Here is a 27,219-nt window from a genome sequence, read left to right as displayed (position 1 = left end):
TAATTTCAGTGTTTTGGATTTTACCTTTGTTTTTTGTTTTCCTGGTCTTGTTTAGAATTTTATATTTTCTCATGAATTCATTTACATTTTTGTGTTTATTTTTTCTATTTTCGGTGCTAATATATTAGGGTGATATCAATTTGAAAAATGAATTTGTGACGCTAAAACATTCACAATTGAAAAATGGTTTCAGATCTACCATCTGCCTTTGCTTTTTTTCATGCACATTAATAATTTATTATAATTATTTTTCTGAAGATAATTGTTCATTTTAATTTCTAAAAATACGATTTTTATTTTCATTTATTAAAAAATCAACAAGAGTGGAAAACAGTTGTTTAACTTTTCAACAGTAGACTTAAGTTAAAAGTGAATGTATTATTACAATGAAAAAAGGTTAACAATGGACTTCAGACAATTAAATTAATTAAACAGACATTTAAATTTAACTAGATTTATCTTTTTTTTTAAAGATCGTGGATTGTAATAATTAATCTCATTTCATATATCCACCTTCAAATTAAGTCTAATATTAAATAATAAATAATTCATTAGCACCAAGTTTTCTTATTGCTTTCGTTTTTCCATTAATTTTATTTCTAAAGCAATATTTGAAATCGTCTGAAAATATTTTTTAAAAATTAAAATTTAGCAAAATTATATATAAAATTATTTGTAAAATTGTGTAAACTTCATATTATTCTAACGAACAATAATAAAAATAAGTGCGAAATTTTACAGAGAAATCATTTAAAAGTTTTAACAATGTTTTATCTTAATTCTGCAAATAATTCTTGAAAAATCTTTTTAAAAAAATGCTTATCTCATTTGAATTTCCACTTTTTGTTTAACAGAAGTCCTGCTAGTGTACAAAGAAAAGTACCTTTTTGATTAATATTTTTTTAATTCCAGTTTAATTTTAAAACTCTACATAATAAAAATTAAATGCTTTTTTTTTAATTCAGAATGGTTTTATTTTTAATAAAATGTAATAATCAAAATAATTTTTTAGTCTTGACTTAAAAAAAAAATTTTTTTATATATAATTTGGAATCTGAATTCCATAAAGTATTTGTAATATAAAATAAACATAAAAGATCTATTTTATTCAGCAAAAAATCTGATTAAAAAGACTAATTAAACTCGCATTAAGAAAAAGAATTGAATTCTGAATCTTAATTCAATATTCGTAATATGAAATAAATATCTAAAACATTTCAAGTATTCTATTTTTGCAAAAAATCTGAAAACCAATTAACGTTGTGAAATTCTTGTTTATGGAAATCCTTGGTGATACTCCTGTTGATTTCAACATATGAGATCTGCCACAACAACTAAGTTATTCGGAAATCCACACCGATGTTTTGCTTATGGTGGTGAAGGCTTTGTGCAGAACCAACCACACTTTTTGGTACAAGTGCTAATCTCAGTCAGTGCAATGGCTGCCACGGGACAGAGAGACACAGTATAAACAGCACCTAGCATTCCCAAATAATCAACCATCTTGTTCTGGCCAGGCTCGTCGTTGCTTAACTTTGATGAAATGCTGTGTCAACGTGATCATGCCATTTATGGAAATCATTATGTAAACATTAATCAATTTCTTTGTCTACACAAGCATGACTTCCACTATACAGAACGCAGAAATCAAAATGATAAAGTTTTTTGAAGTTAACCGAAATCGTTTTATACACAACATAAGGAAAAAGACCAAAAAAAATGTATTTTTTAGTAACCATATTCTTGTTTTTTTTTTTTTTTTTTTTTTTTATAATGTTTGGGTTGTAATTTCAAAGTCAAGATATTGTTACAGTAATATAAATATTTTCATAATTGTAACAGTAGAACACCGGGATACGTTTATTTCGGGTTACGATGTGGAATACAATGTCTTTCCGGGCCCCTGGTTACAGTATTTTCCTCACCTTACGGTGTTATTTATAATGTTATTTGATTATATACATGTGTATTATATACTGTATTGTATAAAATTTTGCTTAGACCCTGCTATAGGGCGATTTCACTTTGTGATCCCTACCCTGGAACAGATTAATGCCGTAACCCGGGGTTCTACTGTAGCAAAAATATTATGCCTTGTTTTAAGATTTGTAAGCTTTACATGTACAAATGAACACATGTCCATAAAGGACAGTTGTCTGTGTGTATGTTTGTATGTTCAGCTAAAGTGTAAAACAGACAAGTTGATTTTTCTTGATCAGAGTTCCTATTTGCTTGCCTCCCCATGAGGGCATGATTATACACAAGATCAGTTTTTAATGTGGGGGGAATCCAGCTCCCCAAAAAAGGGGCACTCAGGATAGGAACAAAAATAAAAATAGTCTCAATCATGAAGGATTTCTTCTCCGCTGACTGAGTACAGAAAAGTTGAAATGTAGCATTAGAACAGATACTACACTGTGATCTTGACCCGAAAGAGTTGCCTCATATATTAAATATCTAAAATTTAGTAAAAATTATTCATTGTTTGACTTTAAACTGGTGTAGATTTCATCGGTGGTGTTGGTTTTTAAGTCATATTATGTGCTTAATAAAGGGAGGTAATTCTATTTTTTTTAATCAAGTAGTTAATTCTCTTATGCCAACCCATTCCTCAATGAATCTATAAAAATGAGTTGTGTTTTTTTATGCCATGTTAGGGGTGAACATGAGTACCGTCACTTGTACGTAAGGGGCTACTATTTGGGACAATGCCTAGGAGAAATTAACAAGATGTTGGTTTCCATTACATTTAAACTTTTGCATATCAGTACAGTCAAAGAAGCGGGTAACAGGAAGGCAATTCCAAAGTCTAACTGTTCAAGGGAAGAAACTATGAGAGTAGAAAGCTTTCTAGCATTTAGGGACCTCAACAATGAAGAGGTAATATTTTGTTGCTAAGCGAGTTTGTTAGGGATACGTATGTCGAGGGGGCACAAGTGCAATGAGTTCATCAGAACACATTCGATTAAAATATTTGTAAAACAGACAGAGATGCAACATTACAGCGATGGGACAGGAGTTGGAGTTTAGTTGACAAAGTGGGACCTATTAGATTGAAAACTCTTTTTTGGACTCCATCCAAGAGGGAGATGCTAATGGTAGATGCACCAGTCCAGATGTGGTAACAATACTCTATGCATGGGCGAATGGTGGCCTTGTAGAGGTACAGGATGCTGTCAGATGTAAGTAGTTTTTTAGCTTGATAGAGGGAGCCCACCTTCTTTGAAGAAGCCTTTGTAACGTCCTCAATGTATTTGTTCCAGTTCATATCGCCCAGGAATGTTAAGCCAAGGAGTTTGAAGGAAGAATTCTCAGGTAGGGTGTTATATGTCCTGGATATTGGTGGTTGGAGGGATGTCTTGTAATTGTTAAAGGAGAGCAGCTTAGTCTTACTAGCATTAAATGTTAACCTCCATTTACGGCCGCATTCCACTATGATCTGGAGATCATTTTCTAACAATACTGCCATTGTCTTAGATTTATGTACATCCGTTCTTCCCTTCTGCATATTATAATGTGTGTGTTCAGATATAGTAATTGGCTAGGCAGAGAAGAGGTGGTGGAGAAAGTGAGGGTTTAAACCGGAGGAGGGGGAAAAAGAAGGATAGAGTAGAGATAGAAGTTTTAATAGAAATATGTTACACTTTTGCTTCAGGCGATGCCAGGTAACCTTTCTAGATATATATAAATTCTAAAAGAGATAATTTTGGGCTTTCTCTGTCTCGCATGAAATTCCTTTTTCTGTACATAACTAATAAAGAATTCCAAAAATTTAGTACTACAATTATACATTTGATATTTTTTTTAAATTCTCAAACACATTTTAAAAATTCCTTTATTTTAATTCTTTAAAAAACAAATCTTTATTCATAAATTTAACAATAACAAAGATTGGTTCTTGTCCAGAATTACCCTTACAGTAAAACCAAAAATAAAGAAAAACCTGTCTGATGTCTGTATTCATGATGAAACAAAAATATCCTGCTCCAAAAATTATGTAAATTGATGTAGTTTTATTTTTATAAAGAAAATCATTTTTTAGCAATAAATGTGAATTTGTAGGTATTACAACATAAATGTCACAAGTTTTGAATTATTGTTGAGTTATGTCCCTTTTTTTCTTTTTTTTTTTTTCGAAATGGTGGCCGAGACAGTCACTCCTTCGATTTAATACTCTTAAAATTTGATTTTCTTATTTAAAAATAAAATTAACATGATTTTTTGGAATATTATATTTTTGTTTCCTCACGAGTACGTACATCATACAGATTTTTCTTTATTTTTATTTTTAATACAGGGAGAATTCTAGGCAAAACCTCAAAGATTTCATTGCCTCCAGTCCAGTCAGTCTCAAAAGACAATGAATACCCCCTGTGAGGGTGGCTGCACATCTAATTGCTTGATTCCAGTTGCAAAGAGAAATCCAGAATGACTAGAAACAATGCCAAGATAAGCACATACAGTACCTAGTATTTCCAAATGATCACTCATTTAAGTATTGATCAGGTTCAACATTGCTTAACTACGGTGGTCTCATGGGAACCGGTGTGTCAAACGTGATTGTCGTGTGATTTAACAATGTGATTATTTTGAGGTATTTGAAATTTTTTTTTTTTTTTTTTTTTTTTTTTTACAAGGGAGTCAGGCATGTTATCAAGGTTCAAAGGTCACTTGAGGATAAGTGTACCGTGATCACTGAGACCTGGTGTAGTGATTATCAAGAGTGGAACTTGGGTAGAATTTGATGTTTTAAGGGGACAACTGATAAAAAACTTGTTTACATTGGACTTGAAAATGACGAGCTGGAAAACAGATCAATGGAACAGTTCCACAGGCGGGCAATTCTAAGAAAAAAGCTTTGTTCATGGAATTTAGATTTATATTTAGGTAGAGATAGAGAGAGGGGTTGGGAAATTGTTGATAGTGGTTGTAGTTAGATGTGTGCTAAAAAGGTAAAAAGATATAGAGCTTTTATATATTTTATTGGTGTACCTGAAGTTCCTGTAAAAAAAATCAGTACTTTTTATGGCCCAAAAGTGCGAGGCTGTAGTAACTGTTGTCGAATCTTGTGCATATTTCTATATCTTCCTGTGTGTTGTTTTTATCCTTTTTTTTATTGTTGCTATTGTTGTCTGCAAGAATATAAAGAACTCTTCATACTTGGACAGGAAGGAAGAAGAAAAAAGTTCTTCAAGCAGAAGAATTTAATAAGCCAATTTGGACCTTTTGACCTCAAATTTCTATTTTGTAAATATTTATCATAAGATATTTCCTTGGTTAACATGTCAGCTGGGTTTTGATTAATGCACATATTTAAATATTATTTCTCTAGACAGTTTTTGATCCCCATTTATATTTAACTAGTAGGACCCATTAACTGGCGTTGCCTGATGGAAGCATGATCCACCCTCTTAAAGAAAAATGAAACTACAGTTGTTGTTGGTGGTTACTGTCGTCCCTGGCCAATTGCAGACATGGCGGACATATAAAAAAAAGCAATTAAGGGAATGCGTAAATGCGGAGGTGGAGCTAATGTAAAAATTTACCCTCCCCACAAAAGTAAAAACAAGTTAAAAAAAAATAAAATACAAAGTTAACGTGTCTACAGAAGTGGTAAAAACACAACTTTCTATAGCCAATGTAATTTAAGTTCAAACTAAAGCTTAGTTAGTCAGTATATTTTATCAGGGCTTTTTTTGTGGAGGTAGGGGTAGGTGGAATGTGGATATATGTATATTTCCACCATCGAGAAAAATCATTTAACATTACCACTTTCCCAGGTTTTTGGTGGCGTTGAAAACAAAAATAACGTAACTGCCTGTTTTACAAGTATTTTAATGGTAGGTGCTCCGACGAACAACAAGCTCTTTTACCCCTTTTGACATAAATACTCCCGTCAAACCCGACAAGCAGCAAAATCACACCCCTTACACAGTAGAAATCCCTAGATGTAAGAAAGCCTTCTACTCTAATAGTTTATTTCCTAGGACAGCTAGATTTGGAAATTCCCTTCCAGGTTCTTGCTTCCCTGACTGTACTGACATGCAGAAGTTCAAATGTAATGTAAACAGACATCTTGCTGTTCAACTCCCTACATAGTACCTTTTCAAATTATGTCCCAGATAGCAGCCCCCTACATCGAAGTGGCGATGTGCCTTGTTTGGAGTGAAAATTCAATTTAAAAAAAAGAAAAGCATTCTGGAAATTTCTCACTCATGCAGTGGTCTCCACCAGGAGATGTATTTTTTTTTTTTTTTTTTTTTTTACAAACAATTGTAATTTATTAAAATGTAACTACTTTTTGTCTTTCTTTCCGCATTGTATCGCATTAACTTTATCATCGGAGGATTGAATTTCAATTCTGTTTTGAAATAGTCCAATTCAAAATTTCATCTACTAACATTAAACGATGGAAAGCAAGTAAGTCTTGCCCCTCTATTTTTCATTATCTATCTATTTTTTTTTTTTTTTCTTCCTTCCAAAATCTTTGCCGCCTTGTCTTTGTCAACCTGGATAATTTTTGGGTAGAGCTTTGCTTGTCATATCCGTTCGTTACGTCTTTGACTATTTGCTGTTTGTTTCTTGTTTGTGTTATCTGTCGGCATGACATGATGTGTTTTTTATTCATTTGAAGTATTTCATAGTTTAATGATTTTTTTTCCATTTTACAGGAATTTTGACACATATATATATGCATATGATCAGGGCTTTGTGTTGCAAGTGAAACAGTCACATTTGCAAGTGATTTTTTTCCAAATGGCGGTTAGAAATAATAAAACACTTACCTTTTGGCGATTGTGATTTTTTTTTGTTTTGTTTTGTTTTTGTTTTTTTCACTGTCAATCTTCCAAAGTACATTACACAGATAAAAATGTCTTTTAAACCATTATTTTTTTTTAAATAAAACGAACAAAGTCAAATTATTTAAACAATAAAAGGTTTAATAAAACATTATTTTTTAATGAAGGTTGTTTAAAAAAATATCTGAATAATTTCAAATGTTTATGCATTCAAGTCTCAACATAAAATTTATGCATATTTAGAATTACACTACTAAAAAAAAACGCAGAAAAATCTTTATGATGCACGTAATTGTCATGGAACGAAAATGTCATATTCCAAAAATCATGTGGATTTGGCTAGTAACTTTTCTAAAATAGTTGTCAGAGGTCAACTAAAGATAAATTTGTCCATAGAGCCCTGGTGATATATACACAAAAATGCCTGCACATTTGTTGAAAATAGCAGACAACAATCACCTACGTCATTTTACAAAAAATTTAGCCGATGATTTTTTTTTTTTTATCTCATTCCAAACATTCTAATCATTATCGGTGAATTTATATTTCCCAGTCATTGGTCAATTCGGCTTCTTGACTTAAAATGTATCAAACATTGACCTTTTTTTACTTTCCTTTTGCAAAACTCAATTATATTCTGCAAAGCCAAAAACAAAAACCAAGTTTTATCTACAAAGCAACCAAACCAAACACCATGAATAAATATTTGAAGACATAAAGAACTTGAAGTGTAAATCTTTTGCCAAAATGGTTGTAAAGTATTTTCTGAAAGGAGTTATTGTTCTACAAATTAGTACAGTCAGAAATAGGAGACAGGGAGGGAATTCCAAAGTCTAGCAGTTCATGGGAAGAAACTATTAGATTAGAAGGCTTTCTGGCATCTAAGGATCTCTACAGTGAAGGGGTCCTCATTCCATGACAAACTGAAGATCATTTTCTAAGCTATTGCCTTGGATATGTGTACATTAGTTTTTCCCTCATGTCTGTTATAGAATTTGATGTCATCAGCGAATATACCCATCTCAGATACAGTTTGATCACTGAGGTCGTTTATGACTATTGGGAATAATAAAGGTCTAAGGATCGACCCCTGAGGCACATTCACATTTATATCATGTTGCTGGGACATACAGCCATTGAGGACAACCAGACCAGGATTTTTTCTTGGCTAAGAAGGATTTAATTATATTAAATATTCGTTCAGTAATACCGCATGATTTAATTTTCATGTGAAGATCTTAATGTAGACCTTTGTCAAAGGCTTTGGATATGTCTTGTATCAGATCAGGCTGTCTGAAGATATTTGCTTCCTGACACGAAATGCACCTAACGTTGATGCTTTTTATTTGTTTACTTCCTTTTGCAAAACTTAATTATGTTCTGCAAAACCAAAAACAAAAACAACACAGCTTTTCCCGCTTTTCCTTCTTCCATTTCCATTTTATCTTTCTATCTCCTCCACTTCCTGACTGATTTCTTAACTTAAAATGTACCAAACATTAATACTGTAATCCTTTTTCTTCTCCAATTGCAAAACTCATTCATGTTCTGCAGGGCAAGGAACAAAAACGATAAAATCCACTATAAAACAACCAAACCAAACACTACAACCTATCTATTGAAGATACAAAGAGCTTGACAAATAAAAACCTTCTACAAAATAACTGAATGTAGCATGAATACTATTTTCAAAATAACTGGATTATGCATTAAAAAGGGTTGATATGTCATAAAACAAAACAACCAAACTAAATCTAACCTTATCTTGTAAAATAAAATTTTATGAAGTTAACTGTCTTCAAATATATATATATATATATATATATATATATATATATATATATATATATATATAAATAATATAAAATATACATCAGGTGCGATTAAAAGACAAATTACAACACAATATTACAAAAATAAAAAAAATATTTTACTTGTTTGAAGTTTATAATTTAAATATATTTCAGTCAAACTCCATCCTCAGTATTTTGTACATTTTTAAAAAAATGTTTTTCTTTCTTGCCATGTTTGAAAAAGAAAATCAGTTAGTAAAGATCCGCACCTTGTCTCTTAGCAGTTGTATTTTTAAATGCGAGTGCGGTGCGTTAGCTACGCAAGAGTAACCTCAGGGGCAGGAGTTCCGTTATAGAGGCGTTGATTTAATTTGAATAAAATAAAATATGCACCAGGTGCGCTTGAAAGCCAAATCACAACACAGTATTACGAAAATAAACTAATATTTTGCCTGTTTGAAGTTTATAATTTAAATAATATTTCGGAGTCAAACTCCATCTTCAGTATTTTTTACATACATATATATAATTTAGAACAGTTTCATTAGAAGATGAGATGACTGCCTTTTATAGGTAACAATGATTAAAATTCTGCCACTATTGAAGATGGATTCGATGTGAATTGTTTGTCCACTTTTAGATTTTATTTGTCACAGTCATGCATTTTTTTTTTTTCTTTGAGAATTTTCTTTTTTTTTGGTGAGTCCATAGAGGAAATATCGCAGATTGATTCCTCCATGAAAGCAACTAATCTGCCAAAGTTTTTTGTTTTGAAACAATGTTTTGTAAGATGAACAAAATCTTGAACTTTGAATCTAGCAAAATTGTTATTTATATGCTCTGTTGTTATATCTAAACAGTCATCGAGCTTCAGATCTAAAAAGATTATACATAAAAAGTAAAAAATATAAACAAAAACATACATTTTCACACACGTGTGTGTGTGTGTGTGTGTGTGTGTGTGTGTGTGTGTATTACAGAAGATCAAAACAACATTAATACCGTCGGTTTCAAATTCTAATAAGGGGAACCTATAATAGGCCTCTTTTAATTGGCTCTCTTCAGTTACTGTTTATGTCTGTCTCACGTTCTTCAATACATTTAGGGAAATGTCTTCATCCTTTCATGTCATTTTTGCTAAATAATTTTCCTTTTGTATTTTATTTCAGCTTTTAACTTAAATATTATTCTCCCTGGATTTCTGTATATTATTTAATTATATATGTAAATGTTTCTCTTTCTTTTAGTCAGTATTTTAAGGTTTGAAACATTAGTTTTAAAGTTTATTCCTTTAACACTTTTTTCACTGAAAAAAAAAACTGAATCCTTCCCTATTTTTTTTAAAAATATTTTCAAGCATTTAATTGCTTTATGCAAATTAATTGTCCAAAACATTTTTCTTATTTGATTTTTTAACTATTGCTGAAAATATAAATTATTACTATGAGACTATGCTGCAGCCCACACAAACTATGAAAGCCACAGACCAGAAGCCCTAGATTTGAGTTTCGTCCTGCATTGGTGAACCTAAAAAAGGGTAAATCTCAAGTCTATGGCTTCTGGTCTATGGCTTTCATGGTTTATATAGTCTGCCACATTGTCTGATTGCACAAATAATTTCACTTTAAATTTAATATATACGAGGGGTGTGCAATAAGTAATGCCCCTGACCCACTTTCCATTGCAGTAGAACAATGAAACTTGGCACAGTTATTACTCTTTCTCTACATAGGAACCACCCAGAGTTATGCATTTCTCCCATCATTTGATGCAGCTCTGGAGACCGTTTTTGTAGAACACCCCAGGTTGTTCCTCCAACCACTACGTGACTTCAGAAATCAAGGTTGCATCATCTGGGAAACGCTTTCCTTTCAAAAACAACTTCATGTCTGGGAAGAGGTGAAAGTCAGTGCAAGGTCAGGAGAGTCGGGAGGATGAGGTAGGATTTCATAACCACTCACCCGTGCTTCTGATCTGGCGACATGCGAGTTGTGAACCGGAGCGTTGTCCTGCAGAAGGAGGGTACCTTTGCTGATCTTGCCCCGCCTCTTGATTTTGATAGCTTCTCTTAATTTCCTCAAAAGTGAAGCATAATAGGCTCCTGTAATTGTGGTACCCTTTGCCAGGAAATCTGTTATCACTACTCCGTCCTGGTCCCAGAAGACTGTGAGCATGACCTTGCCAGCGGAGGGCTGCACCCTTGCCTTCTTTGGAGGTGGTGAGTCTAAGTGCTTCCACTGCATTAACTGGGTTTTGGTCTCTGGATCATAGTGATGGACCTAGGTTTCATCCTGTGCAATCAGTCTTTTGAAAAACTTTGTCTCATCTTCTTGGCACATCTCCAAATTCATCCTCGAGCACTCGACGTGTTCTCGCTTCTGGAATGGTGTGAGGAACCTGGGAATCCATCTGGCAGACACCTTATGCATATGCAAATGGTCATGAATGATAGTTTCCATAGACCCTGTACTAATCTTGACATCTTGCGCTATTTGGCAAATAGTAATGCGCCGATCTTCCAAAATGGCAGCCTCAACTTGATGGACAGATGCCTCATCAATGGCAGAAGGGGGGGGGCGACCAGGTCTAGGAGCTGTTTCCACAGACTTCCGGCCATGTTTGAATTCACAATGCCAGCGTTTTACAAGGTTATATGATGGGGCATTATCACCATAAGTTTCTTTCATTTCATCAAAAGTCTCCTGTGGTGTGCGTCCGCGTCCTTTCAAATACAAAAACCGGATCACTGCTCGACATTCAGCAGGCTCCATTTCACACTTGACTCAGTTCAAACACCTGTAAAACAGAAACCACAATTAGTTCAGAGCTGTAGTTTGCCACATAACCTGTAGAGATATAAATCATTGCACATGCAAACTTTCAGCTAGATCAGACAACTGGAAGTGAGTCAGGGGCATTACTTATTGCACGCCCCTTGTATATATATATATATATATATATATATATATATATATATAGTGACGCATAAGTCACTTTACCATTTTAAAATTAAATATATTTTGTAAATGAGTTTTTTATTTATATTTTTATTACATAGTTTAAAGCTTGGAATTTTATTTTGAATTATGTATGAAAAATATTGTCACATAAATGGCCTCCATACACAAGCTCTTTGTAAGTGATTTATACATCACTCTAAAGTAATATATATTATACATGAGCCAAAAATATTTGTATAAATAAAAAAATATATATCTTCAATTGGATTTCTATAAGCAAAATCATAAACATTGGAACAGTTTCTCTTTTCTCTTCATTCCGGAGCCTTAAAATACAAGATGTATTCTGGTGTGTATTTATTTTCATGCTCTATGAAAATATTTGACACTGATATTTGTTTTAGTAATATTTAAAAAAAAAAATTTTTTTTTCTGATTTGTACTGAAAACATATTCTTGAATTTTGGTAGTGGCATTGTTATTGTCATTGATTTTTGTATTATGGAAAATAACATCTGGAAATGGATGTAAGCTTAGATAACATTTTTATTTTATTTTATGATTTGAAGATATATATATATATAGAGAGAGAGAGAGAGAAAGAGTAAGTTTTAAAAATATCTATGGCAATTAAGCTACACAGAATTTTCCATGTTTCATTTTTGTGAGGATCCATCAGGCTATTGCACAGAATCTGTTACTTTGACTTTTTAAATATTCCCACGGTACTGCATTTGCTGTCAGCCAATCAGATTCTTTGTTATTCATACACCCATTTATTGTGGCCAATGGGCACATGTTTGTCAGACAAAGGCTTACTTGATCTTCAATACACAAAACTTACTATGTAGCTCTACTTACGTATTGAACACTATCAAAGTAAATTGTGAAAATAGATACATAAAATTATATATATGAAAATTATTTTTACCTACAGACATTAATGTTCCATAGACAGAAACATTTGTGTGAATAAAAATTATACAAGCAGGACTCACACCTGTTAAAATGAACAAGAAAATTCTGCTCCGCTCCTGAATCCTATATTTTTTTTTTAATTTATTTATTTATTTTTAAAAATAGAATTTTTACTGTTTGATCTTTTTTTTTTCTCATATATTTGGATCTTGAATGAAATGCTTTAATCGCTGGCAGCCATGCATTAATTTTATGGCTTGTGTTTGTTTTCAGCTTCACAACTTGTGTCTTAACAAGATGTTATTTCCATACGATTATTCTGTTGGTATCTTGAAAAGCAAAAAAATAGGACAATTAAATCACGTGCACTTGGAATTACAACAATATTAAAAACTTTCTATGTACAAAGCAACAATACTTGAAAAAGAAAGATGAGATCTCAAAATTGTATTATTTGGATTATTCAGACTACTGTTCTCATCTTGAATATTATTCTTACAACTGTTTCGGCCGATGTAACCTCCAGCCTTCTTCAGATATATCTTGTTGAACACTGGAATCTTTCTGTCACCCTCTTGAATTTGCACGGAATTTCAAACAGAACCCTTTTAATCTGCGCAAGGACCTGTTGTGTGATGGATAAAGTACTTGGTAAAATTCAGATATGATGCTCTTCTGAAAGTTGAAGATTCAATTTTCAGTGCGGGTGATACTCTGACTACAATTGCGAACGGATGAGAGGGGAAGTTAACTATTCCACTTTTAGGAATTGAACTATGGACTTGTTGGATCTTACCTTCTGCTCCTGGCTGTCTTTTATTTTATTCTTTTTAAATATTTTTTCTTTTTTCGCTCTTTTCTTTTTTCAGCTCCCTCTAGTTTTCCGAGTGCCTCGTTTCTATTTATCACCACTTTCAGTGTGTTATGTACAGGAATCTCTTCTGGGGTTTGGAGACATCATATTACCGGGTAAGAATTTTTTCTATGTATTCATTAATTTTGCAATCTATTATTAATTTGAAACTAGCAAAAATATGCTTCCCATCTGCCAAATCAACTCTAACCATTGCTAAATCCTGCTCCCAACCATCGCTAATAGGATACTGTTTTAAAAACGTAAAAATCTCTTGCCAGTCCTCAGCATCATAAAAGTCATTATCAATCCTAAAGTACCCACAAACCAAATCTGAATATATCTCAGGTCCATTGTTCCATGCTTTTGCTATTGTCACCCTGACCAACAATCAAGTTTCTTTTGTCTACTTTCCTGTCTATTGTCTGCTAATATTTCTTATTTCTTTTGTTACCTGATAAACCGTTTTTTGTTTTTTTTTAATCCTTTTTTTTACTTTTCTCCTACTTTTTTTTACTTTTCTCCTACTTTTTTAATTGATTTCTCATGCATGTAATTTAAATGTTATGCAAATCAGAAATATGTGAATTTTGAAGAGGAGATGAGTAAACTTTTAAACCATCAAAATATGTTAACAATCATGAAAATATTTATTTACCTCCTCATCAAGAGACACAAGATCAAGTACAGGTTTTGATGAAAGTGTTTCTGTGGAATGACCTGGATTTGAACCTGGTCCACCTCGGTTTTCAGTCCATGTCATTGACCTCTTAGCCACTAAGACCCTCAAAAATCACCCTGAGCAACCTGCTTGTAAATATGCCATAGGTTTTGCAAGATAAATCATTAAAATCTGATACCGGGAAATGCAACATCTTTGCTACATGAGATTAGAAATTTACAAAAGAGAGGTTAATTTTAAAAGGGAGATAATGTGCGATGGTTGGGTATCAATTTTTATAACAAGATAGAACTAAAGCGCCTTAAAGGTGTTGGCATGATTGACTCTTATTTCAATATTTGTTTTTTTCTGAGGAATCCTAGAGACGATTATCAAATTTGTAAATTAACATTATGCATTTGACCACTCTGGAAGAAACAGTTTTAAAAATAGTTTAAAAATGTTTATGTCAGTAAATTAGGGATTTATCTTGTACTAGCAAGGCGGCTCGACGTTGCCCAGGATTGAGTGAGGATCAACAAATGTTCCACACTTCCAATACTTTTATTGTCATTGAAATTGCCTGCTTTCGTCAGTGATGTATGGTGATAAAACTTCTCAAATGCACTTGCGATTTTAGGCTGTGTAAGGGTGTTAGTTTTAAAAATCAGACTGTTCTTTCTTTAATCAGAATTTTTCAATTTTTTATACTATCAAGGCATTCTGATACAAAAGATATCTAAGAACACACCCAGACACATAAAGATCATTTCTGTGAAATTTCTAAAAAATTGACTCTTGTTTCAGAATCTATAGGGAACAAACATATAGGTTGATAGATGCCTTACAAATTTCTTTGATATTTTCATATGTTTTTTAGATTACTCAATTTATTATAAATTGACATTTTGGACTTAACTCTAATTCATTCACATCTTGGATTATATATCCTTCTTTTTAGACCTTTATGGAGTATAATTTCATTGGTTCTTTTATTTCTAATGCCTTTTAATTAACAAAATGTTTTTCAAAATACATTTTTTGCTGATGATAAAAGTCTATCTTTGAAAATAAATGGGTGAAAGATTTTTCTTTATTCTGATTTCTTGTTTGAATATTTAATGGATTAATAAATATTGTCATTTATTCAATTTTTATTTTCATCATCAATTTTCTTGTTTATATATATATATATATATATATATATATATATACTTTATAAAATTAGGTATTTTTATATATTTGTATGTACAGGATTCACTCCTAAACTAATTAACTGATCATTATCAAACACAGCTTCTAAGTGTAAAGAGTTCAAATGTTGGCTATATTGAGTTTAATTATGTTTTATGTAAAAAGAGAGAGGAAACCCTTTGTAAAAATTCAGATAAAACCTCCAATTTTTGTGAAATTTTAATAATAGGTATTAAACATCAATTAATAAATTTCAGTTTCTTTAAAGTATTTTAAAATGACTTTAAGGAGCATGATATGATTGCAATCTGCCACTTGAAAATTCAAATATTTCAGATTTGCATTAAATTTGATTCAAAGTTATCAGACAGCAGTTATGCAAGACTCCCTGAATTTTAATATATTCTTAAGACTCCTTTAGCTTAAATCTTCAATTTTAGACCTTTTCTATATTTAAAATCATGTAAAGAATTATGATCAAAACTGTAATAAGGATTCTAGACATAAAATTTAATATTAATATTATATCTTGATTTTAATCTTTGTAAAGGGACATAAAAAAAACTGTTCAGGGAATTAATTTTACTTCCCTTGGAATGAGTATTCACACACACGAATAATAAAAGTTATATATAACTTTATCATAACAGCAAAACAATGTTGCCACATTTGGGCTGGTGCATCTGCTACTAGTTCCTCACTCCAAGGTTCAAAAGAGTCGCCAACCTGATAGGTCTTGAATTGTCATCTAAGCTTCAGTCTCTGTCCCATCGACGAAATGTCGCATCCCTCTGCCTGTTCTACAAGTATTTTAACGGTGAATGCTCCAACGAACTGCAAGCGCTTGTACCTCTTCGATGTAAATACCCCCAACAAACCCGACAAGCAACTAAATCCCACCCCTTCACAGTAGAGATACCTAGATGTAAGAGAGCCTTCTACTCCAGTAGTTTCTTCCCCAGAACCGCTAGACTTTGGAATTCCCTTCCAGGTCCCTGCTTTCTCAACTACTGACATGCAGAAGTTCAAGTGTAACGTGAACTAACATCTTGCTGCCCAACTCCCTACATAGTACCCCTGTAGCTTATGTCCCTGATAGTAACCCCCTACATCAAAGTGGCAATGTGCCTTGTTTGGGGTGAAACTGTAATAAAAATAAGGGGGGGGGAACTTCTTTAGGCCATGGCATTTCGTAGTTAAATGCTTCTCTTGTTCTGATGTTAATAAAGTTATTTGTAACTTTTATTCTTCATCTTTTACTCAATATATTTAATTGCCTCTTCTTAACAATATTGAGCTTTTTCTATGTTAAGTTTTTGTTAAAAATATACTCTTTGATAACCTAATTGCATATATATATATATATATATACTAGCTGTACTCGGCCACGCGTTGCTGTGGCTCAGTTTGTTAAAATGGAACACATGTGAAAGTAGAGAAAAGTTCTATTCTTTTTTTCAAGAGAATGTACAAATTATTTTTTTTTTTAACAGATGTTAAGAAAATAAACAGAAAAATACTTCCATCATTAATTATGCAAAAAAATAAATAAAATGTTGATTTAGTGTTTCAGTATGCTTATAAATTACGATAAAACTTGCTGAGTATGCACTGTTTTACGGTTGTTGTAAAAATGGAACGGAAACTTAAATTTCGCTTCGTTTTAATCTTTCTTAATTTTTTAATTGTGCCCCCCTTCAAACGAATATAATCAAGACAGTAACATTCAACAGTTGTACTTTATGTATATAAAACACAAAATATTTAAAAAAAAAAAAAAAAAAAAAAAAAAGTTAATAACGAAAGGGAAATAATTCCACTTTTAAACGAAAAAGTCAGTTTGGTATATCTTTTTGTTATTTTTTACATAAGTCCAGCTTACCATTCACATTGGAAATGTCGACATTTATAGGTTGTCGGGTACGTTTACAACGAATAAACACTCCAATCTAGTAGATGTATCAGAATTTTTGTAGGAATTTTTGACACCCCTATCACGAAACTGCGAATAAAATATAAAGAACTCGTAATTTCTCTTTTAAAAGTGGGTTGTTTATTTTCTTTATGGATTATACTTCCAAAATAAACTATTAAAGTTGTTTTAAAAGTAATAGAAATATTTTTTTTATTTTTTAAAAAACAGTAATGAATTTTACGAACTCAACATTTTTCAATTTTTAAACTTTAAAAATCTATCAAAATTTTTCTATTGATTCTATTTTCACAATATTTTCAGGATCAATGTGAAATTTTATGCTCTTTCCAATAAACCGAATATAATATTTTAGACAAACGTTTTTTTTTTAATTCAAGCCCCTCCCCCATTTTCAAGTGTCTATTAAAAAGTAAATAATTAATTTACACACCAAAGTTTTATATATCACAAATTGAAGAGAAAAGGTCAATAAATAATATATTCAAATTTAAAACAAAAAAAGTAGTGTTTTTTAGAAATTTACCTGTAAAGTTCGAAGTTTTTTTGTTTTTTTTAAACCACGTTGTTTGTTTTTTCTTTAGTTTTTTTTTTTTTTTAATGAAACCTTGGTCCTTGTTCCTTTAATTGAAAAAAAAAAATTAGGACTTGAATTACATTTTTCGAGTAGTTATAAGCTTGGAAAGACAGGGGGTCGAATAATTCATGCCTCCCATTTTGAACTGTCTATTAAAAAGTAAATAATTAATTTACTCACCAAACTGTTATATATCACAAATTGAAGAGAAAAGGTCAATAAATAATATATTCAAATTTAAAACAAAAAAAAGTAGTGTTTTTAGAAATTTACCTGTAAAGTCCGAAGTTTAAAACCTTTTTAAAAAAAAAAACGTTGTTTGTTTTTTTTTTTTGTTTTTTGTTTTTTAATGAAACCTTGGTCTTTGCTCCTTTAATTGAAAAAAAAATTAGGGCTTGAGTTACAGTTTTCGAGGAGTTATAAGCTTGGAAAGATGGGGTGGAATTATTCCCTATTTTTCACGAAATTTCTGACACACCTACCAATCTACCCATGTTAGAACGGCTTTCGGAATAGACACCCCTAACCTTGCCAGTATACCCGAAAAGCTATAAAAGTTGACCTGTCGAATCTGAACGATGAGTTGGACTTAATGTAAAAAATGTACCGAATTTAAAAGGGAACGAAATTCAAATTTCCGTTCCATTTTTACAACAACCATTCTATGCAAATTTTACGTAACTTACTATATTAATGCTATTTTTTTTAAGCAAAAAAAAAAAAAAAATATTTATGTTTGGCTATAAATTCCTAAACTCATTTCACCCTAAATAATTTAGGTGACTGAAATAGGAATCTAATTGAATCTTCAATTTCCTGAATAATATGCGAAAAATTCATTTTTCTTCGAGTTATATCGAATTCATTAATACGGATTTTAGGGGCTTTTTTCGGAATGTTCCTGTAAAAATTATTTTTTATTGTTACAAATTACGGTGCTTTATTTATATAAAAAAAGCAAAAATAAATTCTTGCATTTTTTATTTACTACTGAAAACCATAACTTTAGTAAAGGTATTTTTTGTTTAAACAAAATAAAACATTTTCACTAAGAGTTAAGTAAAAATAATTAGTTCATTATATTTTGCGATCATTATTTGATAAATACTGAAATTTTCATTAAAATTGGTTAATTTCCTGATTTTTGGTGAATTTTTAAGTAAAGGGAGGGGTCAAAATGTTTATACACTTTGAGCGTCGGCATTCATTTTGTCTGTACCTACCATTTTTCGATGAATATTTGATAGGAAAGCGACCACATGCAGTTAATTTAAATCAAATTTCAATCACATGGTTACATTATCAATAATCATGTAATTAAACCCATTGAAAATTTACCGATATTGTAAACACATTCTGTTTACATTAAGCCTGTAGTGCTGAGACCAAAATAACCTTTTAGTGATGTAGTGTTGGCAACTGAAATTTAAAAAAAACCTGCGAGATCAAGAGAAAGAAATGTCCAGAAAATCGCTAGATTTTTAACTTTTATTATCTGAAATTTTCAAAAATCGCTAATTCCCCCCTCCCCCAAACTCCATATTTTAACTTCCTACAATAAAAAAAAATTATAAATATAGTATATTTAATATATAAAATGTTCCGTGTTTTCTCACTATATGTTTCTGGAATTATATTGAAGCAGTTAGCTCCCCAGAAGGCTTACATATTTTATCGGTTAGTTTTACCTGTTTTTTCAGAGAGGGTTTTTTTTTGCAAGAAACAACTCATAAACTCAAACTTTTTATAATAAAAGTTAAATTGAAATATACTGCAAATTAAACATCACAATAATGGTGCAACATATTTTGAAATTAGAAAAATAAAAAAACAAAAAAACTTTGTTTTAGCATGTTAAAAGTATTTAGGTTGGTAGATAATTAAATTCTACTGTATTCGTATAAGTTTTTTTTTTTATTTTTGCTGTTGTTTCTTGCTTTTTACAATTTTCGACTAAATACTTCTAAATTAAGCGGAGTTGCTTAGATCGTATTTTAAACTAAACTTCGGAGGTTGGAATGCCCCCCCCCCCACCACCTAAAATGCACTTGGAAAAATCGATTTTATAGCGAGATTTAAGAATGGTTAGCCGAAAAAAAGGTGAAAAACAAAACAAATAATCAATAAATAATTGTTACCAAAGGCAATAAATACTTTTTTTACTTACATGAATGAGTTTATTTTATGTTTTAAAGTATTTTCAAGCACTTTTTTTTATTTCTTAATCTAAAATTGCGGGTGTGTGGGTGCCAAATATCTCCAGATTTTCTAGAATTCCCTGCTAGATTGCAAACGAAATCTCCAGATCTAGCAGGAAAACCGCTAAATTGGAAACCCTGGTCACGTGACATGAAGCGGTAATAAATAATTGTCCCTAAATAAAAAAAAAAATGGCCTATCGGTACAAAGAAAACCACCTATTTATCATAGAAAAATTAAGTATAATGTTATAATTAAAAAGCAATATATAAAAATACACATGGATATAGTAAACATATTATACCAAAACGTGGAAGCCATCCGTCGAGTGGTTTTTTAGACTATTAATTGCAAACGAACCAAGAGTTAGATTTTTATATGTATATAAATATATATGAATGTGTGTGTGTGAGAAGAAAGCTCTCAACCTATATACTCAACAAATTTTTGATCTACAGGCTTGAAATTTGGTATATAGGGTCTTCAGATGCATGAAAAAGTTTTAAATCAGTTTTCATCCCGAAAAAAGAGCTGCTAAAGGGTAAAAATTGAAAAATTGGTACTGGGAGGGGGGCATTGGATCTTTATCTGTTTGTCAACTATTTCATGATTGCACATGTGCGAATTGTTTACATGACCGCTTCCTTATGTTAAGAATAAGTAGGTTTGAAAACACTTTTTAAAAACCGTATCAAACTGGCCTAATAGTTATCGTACTTGACTTATTGTCTTTAGGCTTTGGTTTCGATCTCAGCTTGAGTATTTTTTTTTTTTTTTTTACTTACAAGAAATGAAAAAATATTTAGAAAAAACAATACTCATAGTCAATAGAAAATTATCTTTATTATAATAATAAATACTTAATCTGCATGAATTAAAATGTCATACTTAAGTGTATTTTATGACCGGGTGGCCTGTTAGTATATATATATATATATATATATATATATATATATATATATATATACGTTTTATTTTTTATTACCGTATCTTTGTTAAGTTACATTATTGTTTCAGATACCCGGCAGTTTTTTTTGGCGGGTAGCTGAAATAATAATGTAACTTAACAGAAAGATATGGTAATAAAAAATAAAGCGCATATTTGCTCTACAACAGTATTGAGCACTTTCTTCAGTTTTTATTAATTACCATTTTAACTATATATATATATCGGATTTAAATAGCACTGGGGCAAATGCCATTATTAAAATTGAGGACTTTTTTTTTTTTTTTTTTTTTTTTTTTTTTTTTTGACGTTTAATCAAGAAACACTACAAAGTCTAAAATCAATCTCCAAAACATGTAGTTCAAAATTATTTGAACTGAATGAAGGGGGGGGGGAAACGTATGAGAAAAAAAAAGGGGGGGGGCTAAAAAGAATTAAATAAACGGAAGACGTCTTTCGGCCGATCCTTTTCAACAGTAACATCGGCAATTTAAGAGCAAAAAAAAAAAAAATATATATATATATATATATCGAAGTCTAAAGACTAAAATTAGCGAATGAGGGGGTGAAATTAATGAGGATTGGAGAAACAGAAAAGCATTCTCAAACCACACCCATAAGTTCAAGATTATGGGTGTGTTCTTTTTGCCTACTATTAATTTTCTTTGGTAGAGAAAAGGAAACCTGAATTTAACACCTGAGGAAGTTTGTAGGTTACAACGATCGAAACATTGTGCAAGTAACACCCAAGATTAGAATAATTGTCCGAGTAACCAAAGCAATACAAACGATGTTGTAGTTTGTTGTGGATATATATATATATGTATAAATTACTAACTAGCTCTACCTACATATTGAGCACTTTTGAAGTAAATACTTAAAGTTTACGCATAAATCTATACTTTCATATATTAATTTTATGTGAGTAAATGAAGTAGTTATATATATATATAAAAGTGAGAATGTGTGTGAGGACACTTCTCAGCCTATACTCTCAACAAATTTTTATCTACAGACTTGAAATTTGGTATATAGGATAATCAGGCAAGTGGAAAACTTTTTAATCGGTTTTCATCCAGAAAAATGAATTGTTAAGGGGTCAAAATTGAAAAATTGATATGTGGGCATCGTTGGAGTTTTTACTGTTTTCAACTGTTTCACGACTGCGCATGTGCGGTCGAGAAACATGACAACTTTTTTATGTTAAGAATAAGTAGGTTTTTTAAATGCATTTAAACTCCTGTCAATCTGATCTATTTAGAAAAAAACGATACTCACATGCACGTCTCAATTTTTTTTTTTTTTTAACTTAATTTTTTTAGATTAATTTAACGTTTAAAAAATGATATTTCTGTTCATAATAAATAAGAAATCTGCAATAATCAAAATATAATATTTATTCGTATTTTCCGACTGGGTAACGATGGACAGCATGCTAGTATGTATATATAAGAACAGTCATCCCAAAATGAGTAAAATTACTTTCTTAGACAGAACATTTTTGCATGATAATGAAAAATTTTTTGCAAATAAAAGGACGCACTTTCAATAGAATAATAAATTTTACAAATCAACCAATTAGCCAGTCAATAAAATAATCCATGAAACTGTAATTAATGACGTCACAGAAAAGAATCTGAAATCCAGGTATTAACAATCCTAGTGTGAACTGCAGCATGAAAAAAACTTCATAAAAATTTGAAGAATCAAATGATTAATGAAGTTGTATTCAATGATATTTACAATGAAGACCATGCATCTCAAGTACAAAGCATAAATTGTACTGTATAAGGTTCAAAAATCATCATAGATGTAATCGAATGAGTGACTGGGAAATAATAAAATCCAAATAAACCAGCTGAAAGTTCATAGAATATCATGAAAATATCCAGGTGTTCTTCTAATATATATATAGAGAACTCATCCCAAAACTGGTAAAATTACTTTCCCAAATAAGACAGTTTTTCACTATAATGGAAAATTAATGTAATGTTAAATTTCTTTTGTAGGGCGAAAACCGTTACCTTATGTTACATGACCAAGTTAATCAGTTACTTTCAACTGCCTACTTTCAGCTTACTCCAAGCTCATACCCCCCCCCCCGAATCATATTTAATAAGAAATTGCACCTGGCAAATCATATAAACTGTAAAACTACTGCCAAGTAATAATATTCCATATTTTGTCAACATTTTTTTTTCTTTTTCTCTTTTTAGGTGTGCTAATTGTCTACAATCATATTTTTGACATCTATGCTCGCACAAAGAAACTCTACTTAGTCTTGTCTATTATTGGTAAGGTTCTCTCATTTTGTTACATAAAAAACAATATTTTTATGGTAAAAACAAGTTGTAGCTTTAACCAGTTTTTTGATATATCATTGTATTATCTTTTTCTATTGCATATACGTGTATTAAGAAATTACATTCTTTTTTTTTTCTATTTTGTATTGTACAATTCATAACTTCTGACCTTGGAATGTAAACAGTTCTTTGTTGTTGTGTAATTACAATTTCAGTCCTTTTTATGGGATACAAGAATGTAGATCAAAATCCATCTGGTGTGTGTGTTTGTGCAAACCTTTGCTTACATATGTGTGTCACCATATCTCCTTATTGAACATTAGTTTATTTTTTTTTATTTATTAATTGTAATTATTTTACAAATAACATCAATTCCATGAATTCTGTCAATATTATTATCATTTCAAAAATAAACTATAAATTGTAGCGAAGTACATTATTAATAGCCAATAACATGGCAAAGCAATAACAAATGGTAATTGATTTGTCAGAAGCAAAGTTTGATTTATAAGTGTGAAGGCTATTTTGATCGGATTTTGAAAACCCGATAATGTGAAAAAAATAATCAAGATCCTCATTATGTCTTTGAATTTTTGAGATGAGAATTGATTCTTCATATTATTTAGATTTTTTGGACTGTTGTTCTCATCTTCAGTCTTATTTTTCATAACATTTCAGTCGATGTAATCTTTGACCTTCAAGTATATCTTGTCAAACTCAGAAATCTTTATTTAATCCATGAAGGTAGCATGTCTTCTGTCAACCATGATTACTGCTTATGACTGTATATCAGTATTTATTACTTATATAAATATATATATATATATATATATATATATATATGTACATCAGTATTTATTATTACTAGTACTATTACTATATATATATATATATGTATATCAGTATTTATTATCACTACTACATATATATATATATATATATATATATATATATTACTACATATTCTTCCACTATTTATTACTACATACATATTTCTTATCTACATTGAAATGTGAAAATAACACTCAAGATGAGAACAATAGTCTGAAGGATCCAAATAATATGAAAAATTTTCATGCTAATTTTTTTTCTTTCCAGCCTATTTCATTGGTCTTATTTTGGCTTTTGTGGTTTTATCTATCATGAAAGTTGGTCAGCCAGCTTTGTTGTATCTCGTGCCGTGTGTGTTGCTGTCAACGATCATTCCAGCTTGTATCAGAGGAGAATTGAAAACAATGTGGACGGGAAGCTTTTTGGTAAGTGAGCGTTTTTATTTTGGTATTCAAAAAAAAAAAAAAACAACACTATTGTTCATATAATATGAAGTAAATGTGTATTTTATTTCTATTCCATGTATTTAAAAATACATTAATTTGCATTTTTAATATTCATTCATGAATGGAAGAAAATTCTTACTTTAATCACCATTTAATCCATCTGCATTGTTTAAAATCAATTTTTTATGTGAGATTAATTTCAAGAGCAGATGTCATTTCTATGAAGTTTATAAGCAGATATCTCCACAATACCCTTTCTTTCTTTTCCTCTTCATTTTTTATTTCTATCATGAACATTTTGTGGCCATTTTAAGACCAAGGAACTTTGCCAATTTTCATGCATTTTGAGCATTTCACGCCTTTCTCACTTTATCTTTTTTCCCCTTGTTTTTTTCTTTTCATTTTTTTCTATTTCTTTTTTTCTTTTCTTTCCTTTTTCCTTATTTCTGCATACCTTTTCAACAAAAAGTAAATTAACAAAAAAGTTTTCCATTTTGTTGCTTTTTTTTTTTTTTTTTTTTTTTTTTTTACTGTTGTATGTATATATATATATATATAATATATATATACACACAAACAGTAAAAAGAAAACAACAAACAGAATGGAAAACTTTCTTGGTGATTTACTTATATATCATTGGAATAAAAGTTTTCCAATTTAATACCCACATATATTGTTGCTTGGAAGTATGACACAAAGCTAAAGCAGAATTGGTAAATGCAACCCCCACCCCCACCCCACCTTGAAACCAGATAAAACTATAGTTGTTAGGGGGGGGGCACTTGAAAATAGCAGGCACTGGCGGCCGTGGCCCAAATGAAATTATTTGGCTTCCACTGTCAAGCATTGTCTGGCAGTGGCAACCAGCAGAAGCCACTAGCTGTGATCGTCATCACTGTTGATTACTGGCGATTAGTACTGGTTTGTGACATTAACTGTTGAGCATTCGCTTCCTTTGCAACTGGAATGCTCCTAAATGAAATCAGTTGTCTTCAACTTTCGGGCACTGGCACCCATTGGCTGTCACTGGATGGGAGTGATAATCAGTGGCAATTAGTGCTGTATTGAGGTATTTACTAGTGGACCTTGAGTTGCTTTATAACTATTACTGGCAGTTCCCTACGTAGCCTCCATTGGAGTGCTCCGAAATGAAATTGAGGCAGTTATTTTTGTTTACTAACTGGCACTGGCTTCCTCTGCAATTATCGATCATGATTAGTGTCGTTCCCCATTGGACTGTTCTGAAATGAAATCAACTGTGTTTAGAGTTACTTCTTGACAGGGGCGGGCACTGGCAGGCAAGTCACTTGTCTTCAAATGTCGGGCCCTGTCATACATAGTAGTCATTGCTCATTTAAGGTGGTTAGTGTTACTTCGTGGTAGTGATGGTCACTGTCAGGCATTGTTGTTTTTAGGCTATTACTGCTTTATTGATGATTATGTCCTGTGCTATTTTTTTTAAATTGATGTTGCAAGTTAATGTAACATTATACTGTCATATTTTTTTTTTTTTAAACAGCTAATCAAATTGGCATTAAAAAAAAATCTGTAACAGGTGTGTACACAACTAAGTAATACTGCATTATATTTATGCAAAAAAAATAAAAATAAAAAATAAGACAAATGCAAAACTGTTACGGTTACATGTTTTTTTAATATTTTGAAAATCTGTGCTGTTAGTGTAAACTGTATAGTATTTGTGCATAAACATTTCCTTTTTATGTTAAAATACATAAAACAACAAAACCAATGTTGTAAATAAAGAAAACACGTAACAATTAAAAAAAATAGGCACTGGTTCACTAAGAGGAACATGTTTCTTATTTGTCGAATACTGATAAAAAATAATTAATGTATTAATATTAATAGTAACACAAATAACAATCATCTATGTATTAATACGATAGCGTGTGTGTTATGTGTCATGCTTACATCTTTTTTCTTCCGAGTGACTGTCATTTAATTGTTATGACCTTCCATTTCTTGTCATAAATAATTTTACCAAGAATTCTTAATAAGTTTTGGTTTTGGTTTCGATTATAGCTGAAGAAACTCAAGTTATATACATATTTTCTTCAAGTTTTGGTTTCGGTTAAAGCTGATGCACCCAAGTCATATGGATATATTTTTTTTTATTTTTGAAATCACAACTTTATAATATATAAGAATCGATATAAAATTGACTATAATAATATATACGAAATTTGTATAAATTAAAATATATTTAAGTGTATTTTATGACCGCGCTGTGCCAGGCGTCCCTGCTAGCTTAGATAAATACTTTTGCAGTTTTAACAAAAGAGCCACAATAATATCAGGGTCTCTCCATTTACACTGAACATCTACAGAATGCCAACATCAATATATTACGTATGAAAGAGCCTGCTGTGGAATTTCCCCAGGTCCCACTAGTAAGTATTTGTTGAAAAATAAAGTAAATCGATCTCTTAATAAGAGTGTTGATTTTTTTTTTTCCACCCAAATTTGACTGCAACAGTTATACACTGACAGATGAGTCACACGATCTGTTGTCAGAGCCCCAAAGAAATTTTTAGATGATGAGCCTTCAATATATGCAAGGCGGCATGTGGAGCTTCCTCGCAGTACACTGCAGGGGGGGGGGTCCTTAACTCGAGCAGGCAATCAATTGATTTGGTTAAAAAATGGTCAATTTCACTGATTTTGATGACAATAAAAGTATGGGAGGATGGAACATTTGTTGATCCTTGTTCAATCCCAGACAACGTTGAGTCTCCCTGCTAGTAAATTAATAAAGCTTTTTTTCACATCTAAAAATTTTCTAA

At 31.1% G+C, this 27,219-nt stretch overlaps 1 protein-coding gene across 1 annotated transcript in view; it reads left to right on the top strand.

Moving 5' to 3' along the window:
* Positions 1 to 27,219, top strand: part of LOC145245779 (signal peptide peptidase-like 2A) — a 199,833-nt gene that overhangs the window by 152,063 nt on the left and 20,551 nt on the right. Inside the window, exons 14-16 of the mRNA XM_080107396.1 lie at positions 13,341 to 13,440; positions 23,051 to 23,128; positions 24,236 to 24,393. Coding sequence (XP_079963522.1) covers positions 13,341 to 13,440; positions 23,051 to 23,128; positions 24,236 to 24,393 — 336 coding nt within the window. The remainder of the gene's footprint in view (positions 1 to 13,340; positions 13,441 to 23,050; positions 23,129 to 24,235; positions 24,394 to 27,219) is intronic.

This window comes from Euprymna scolopes, chromosome 23, assembly GCF_053919585.1.
Source record: "Euprymna scolopes isolate OS-2025 chromosome 23, ASM5391958v1, whole genome shotgun sequence".
NCBI lineage: Eukaryota > Metazoa > Mollusca > Cephalopoda > Sepiida > Sepiolidae > Euprymna > Euprymna scolopes.
This window is presented reverse-complemented; position numbering and strand designations above follow the sequence as displayed.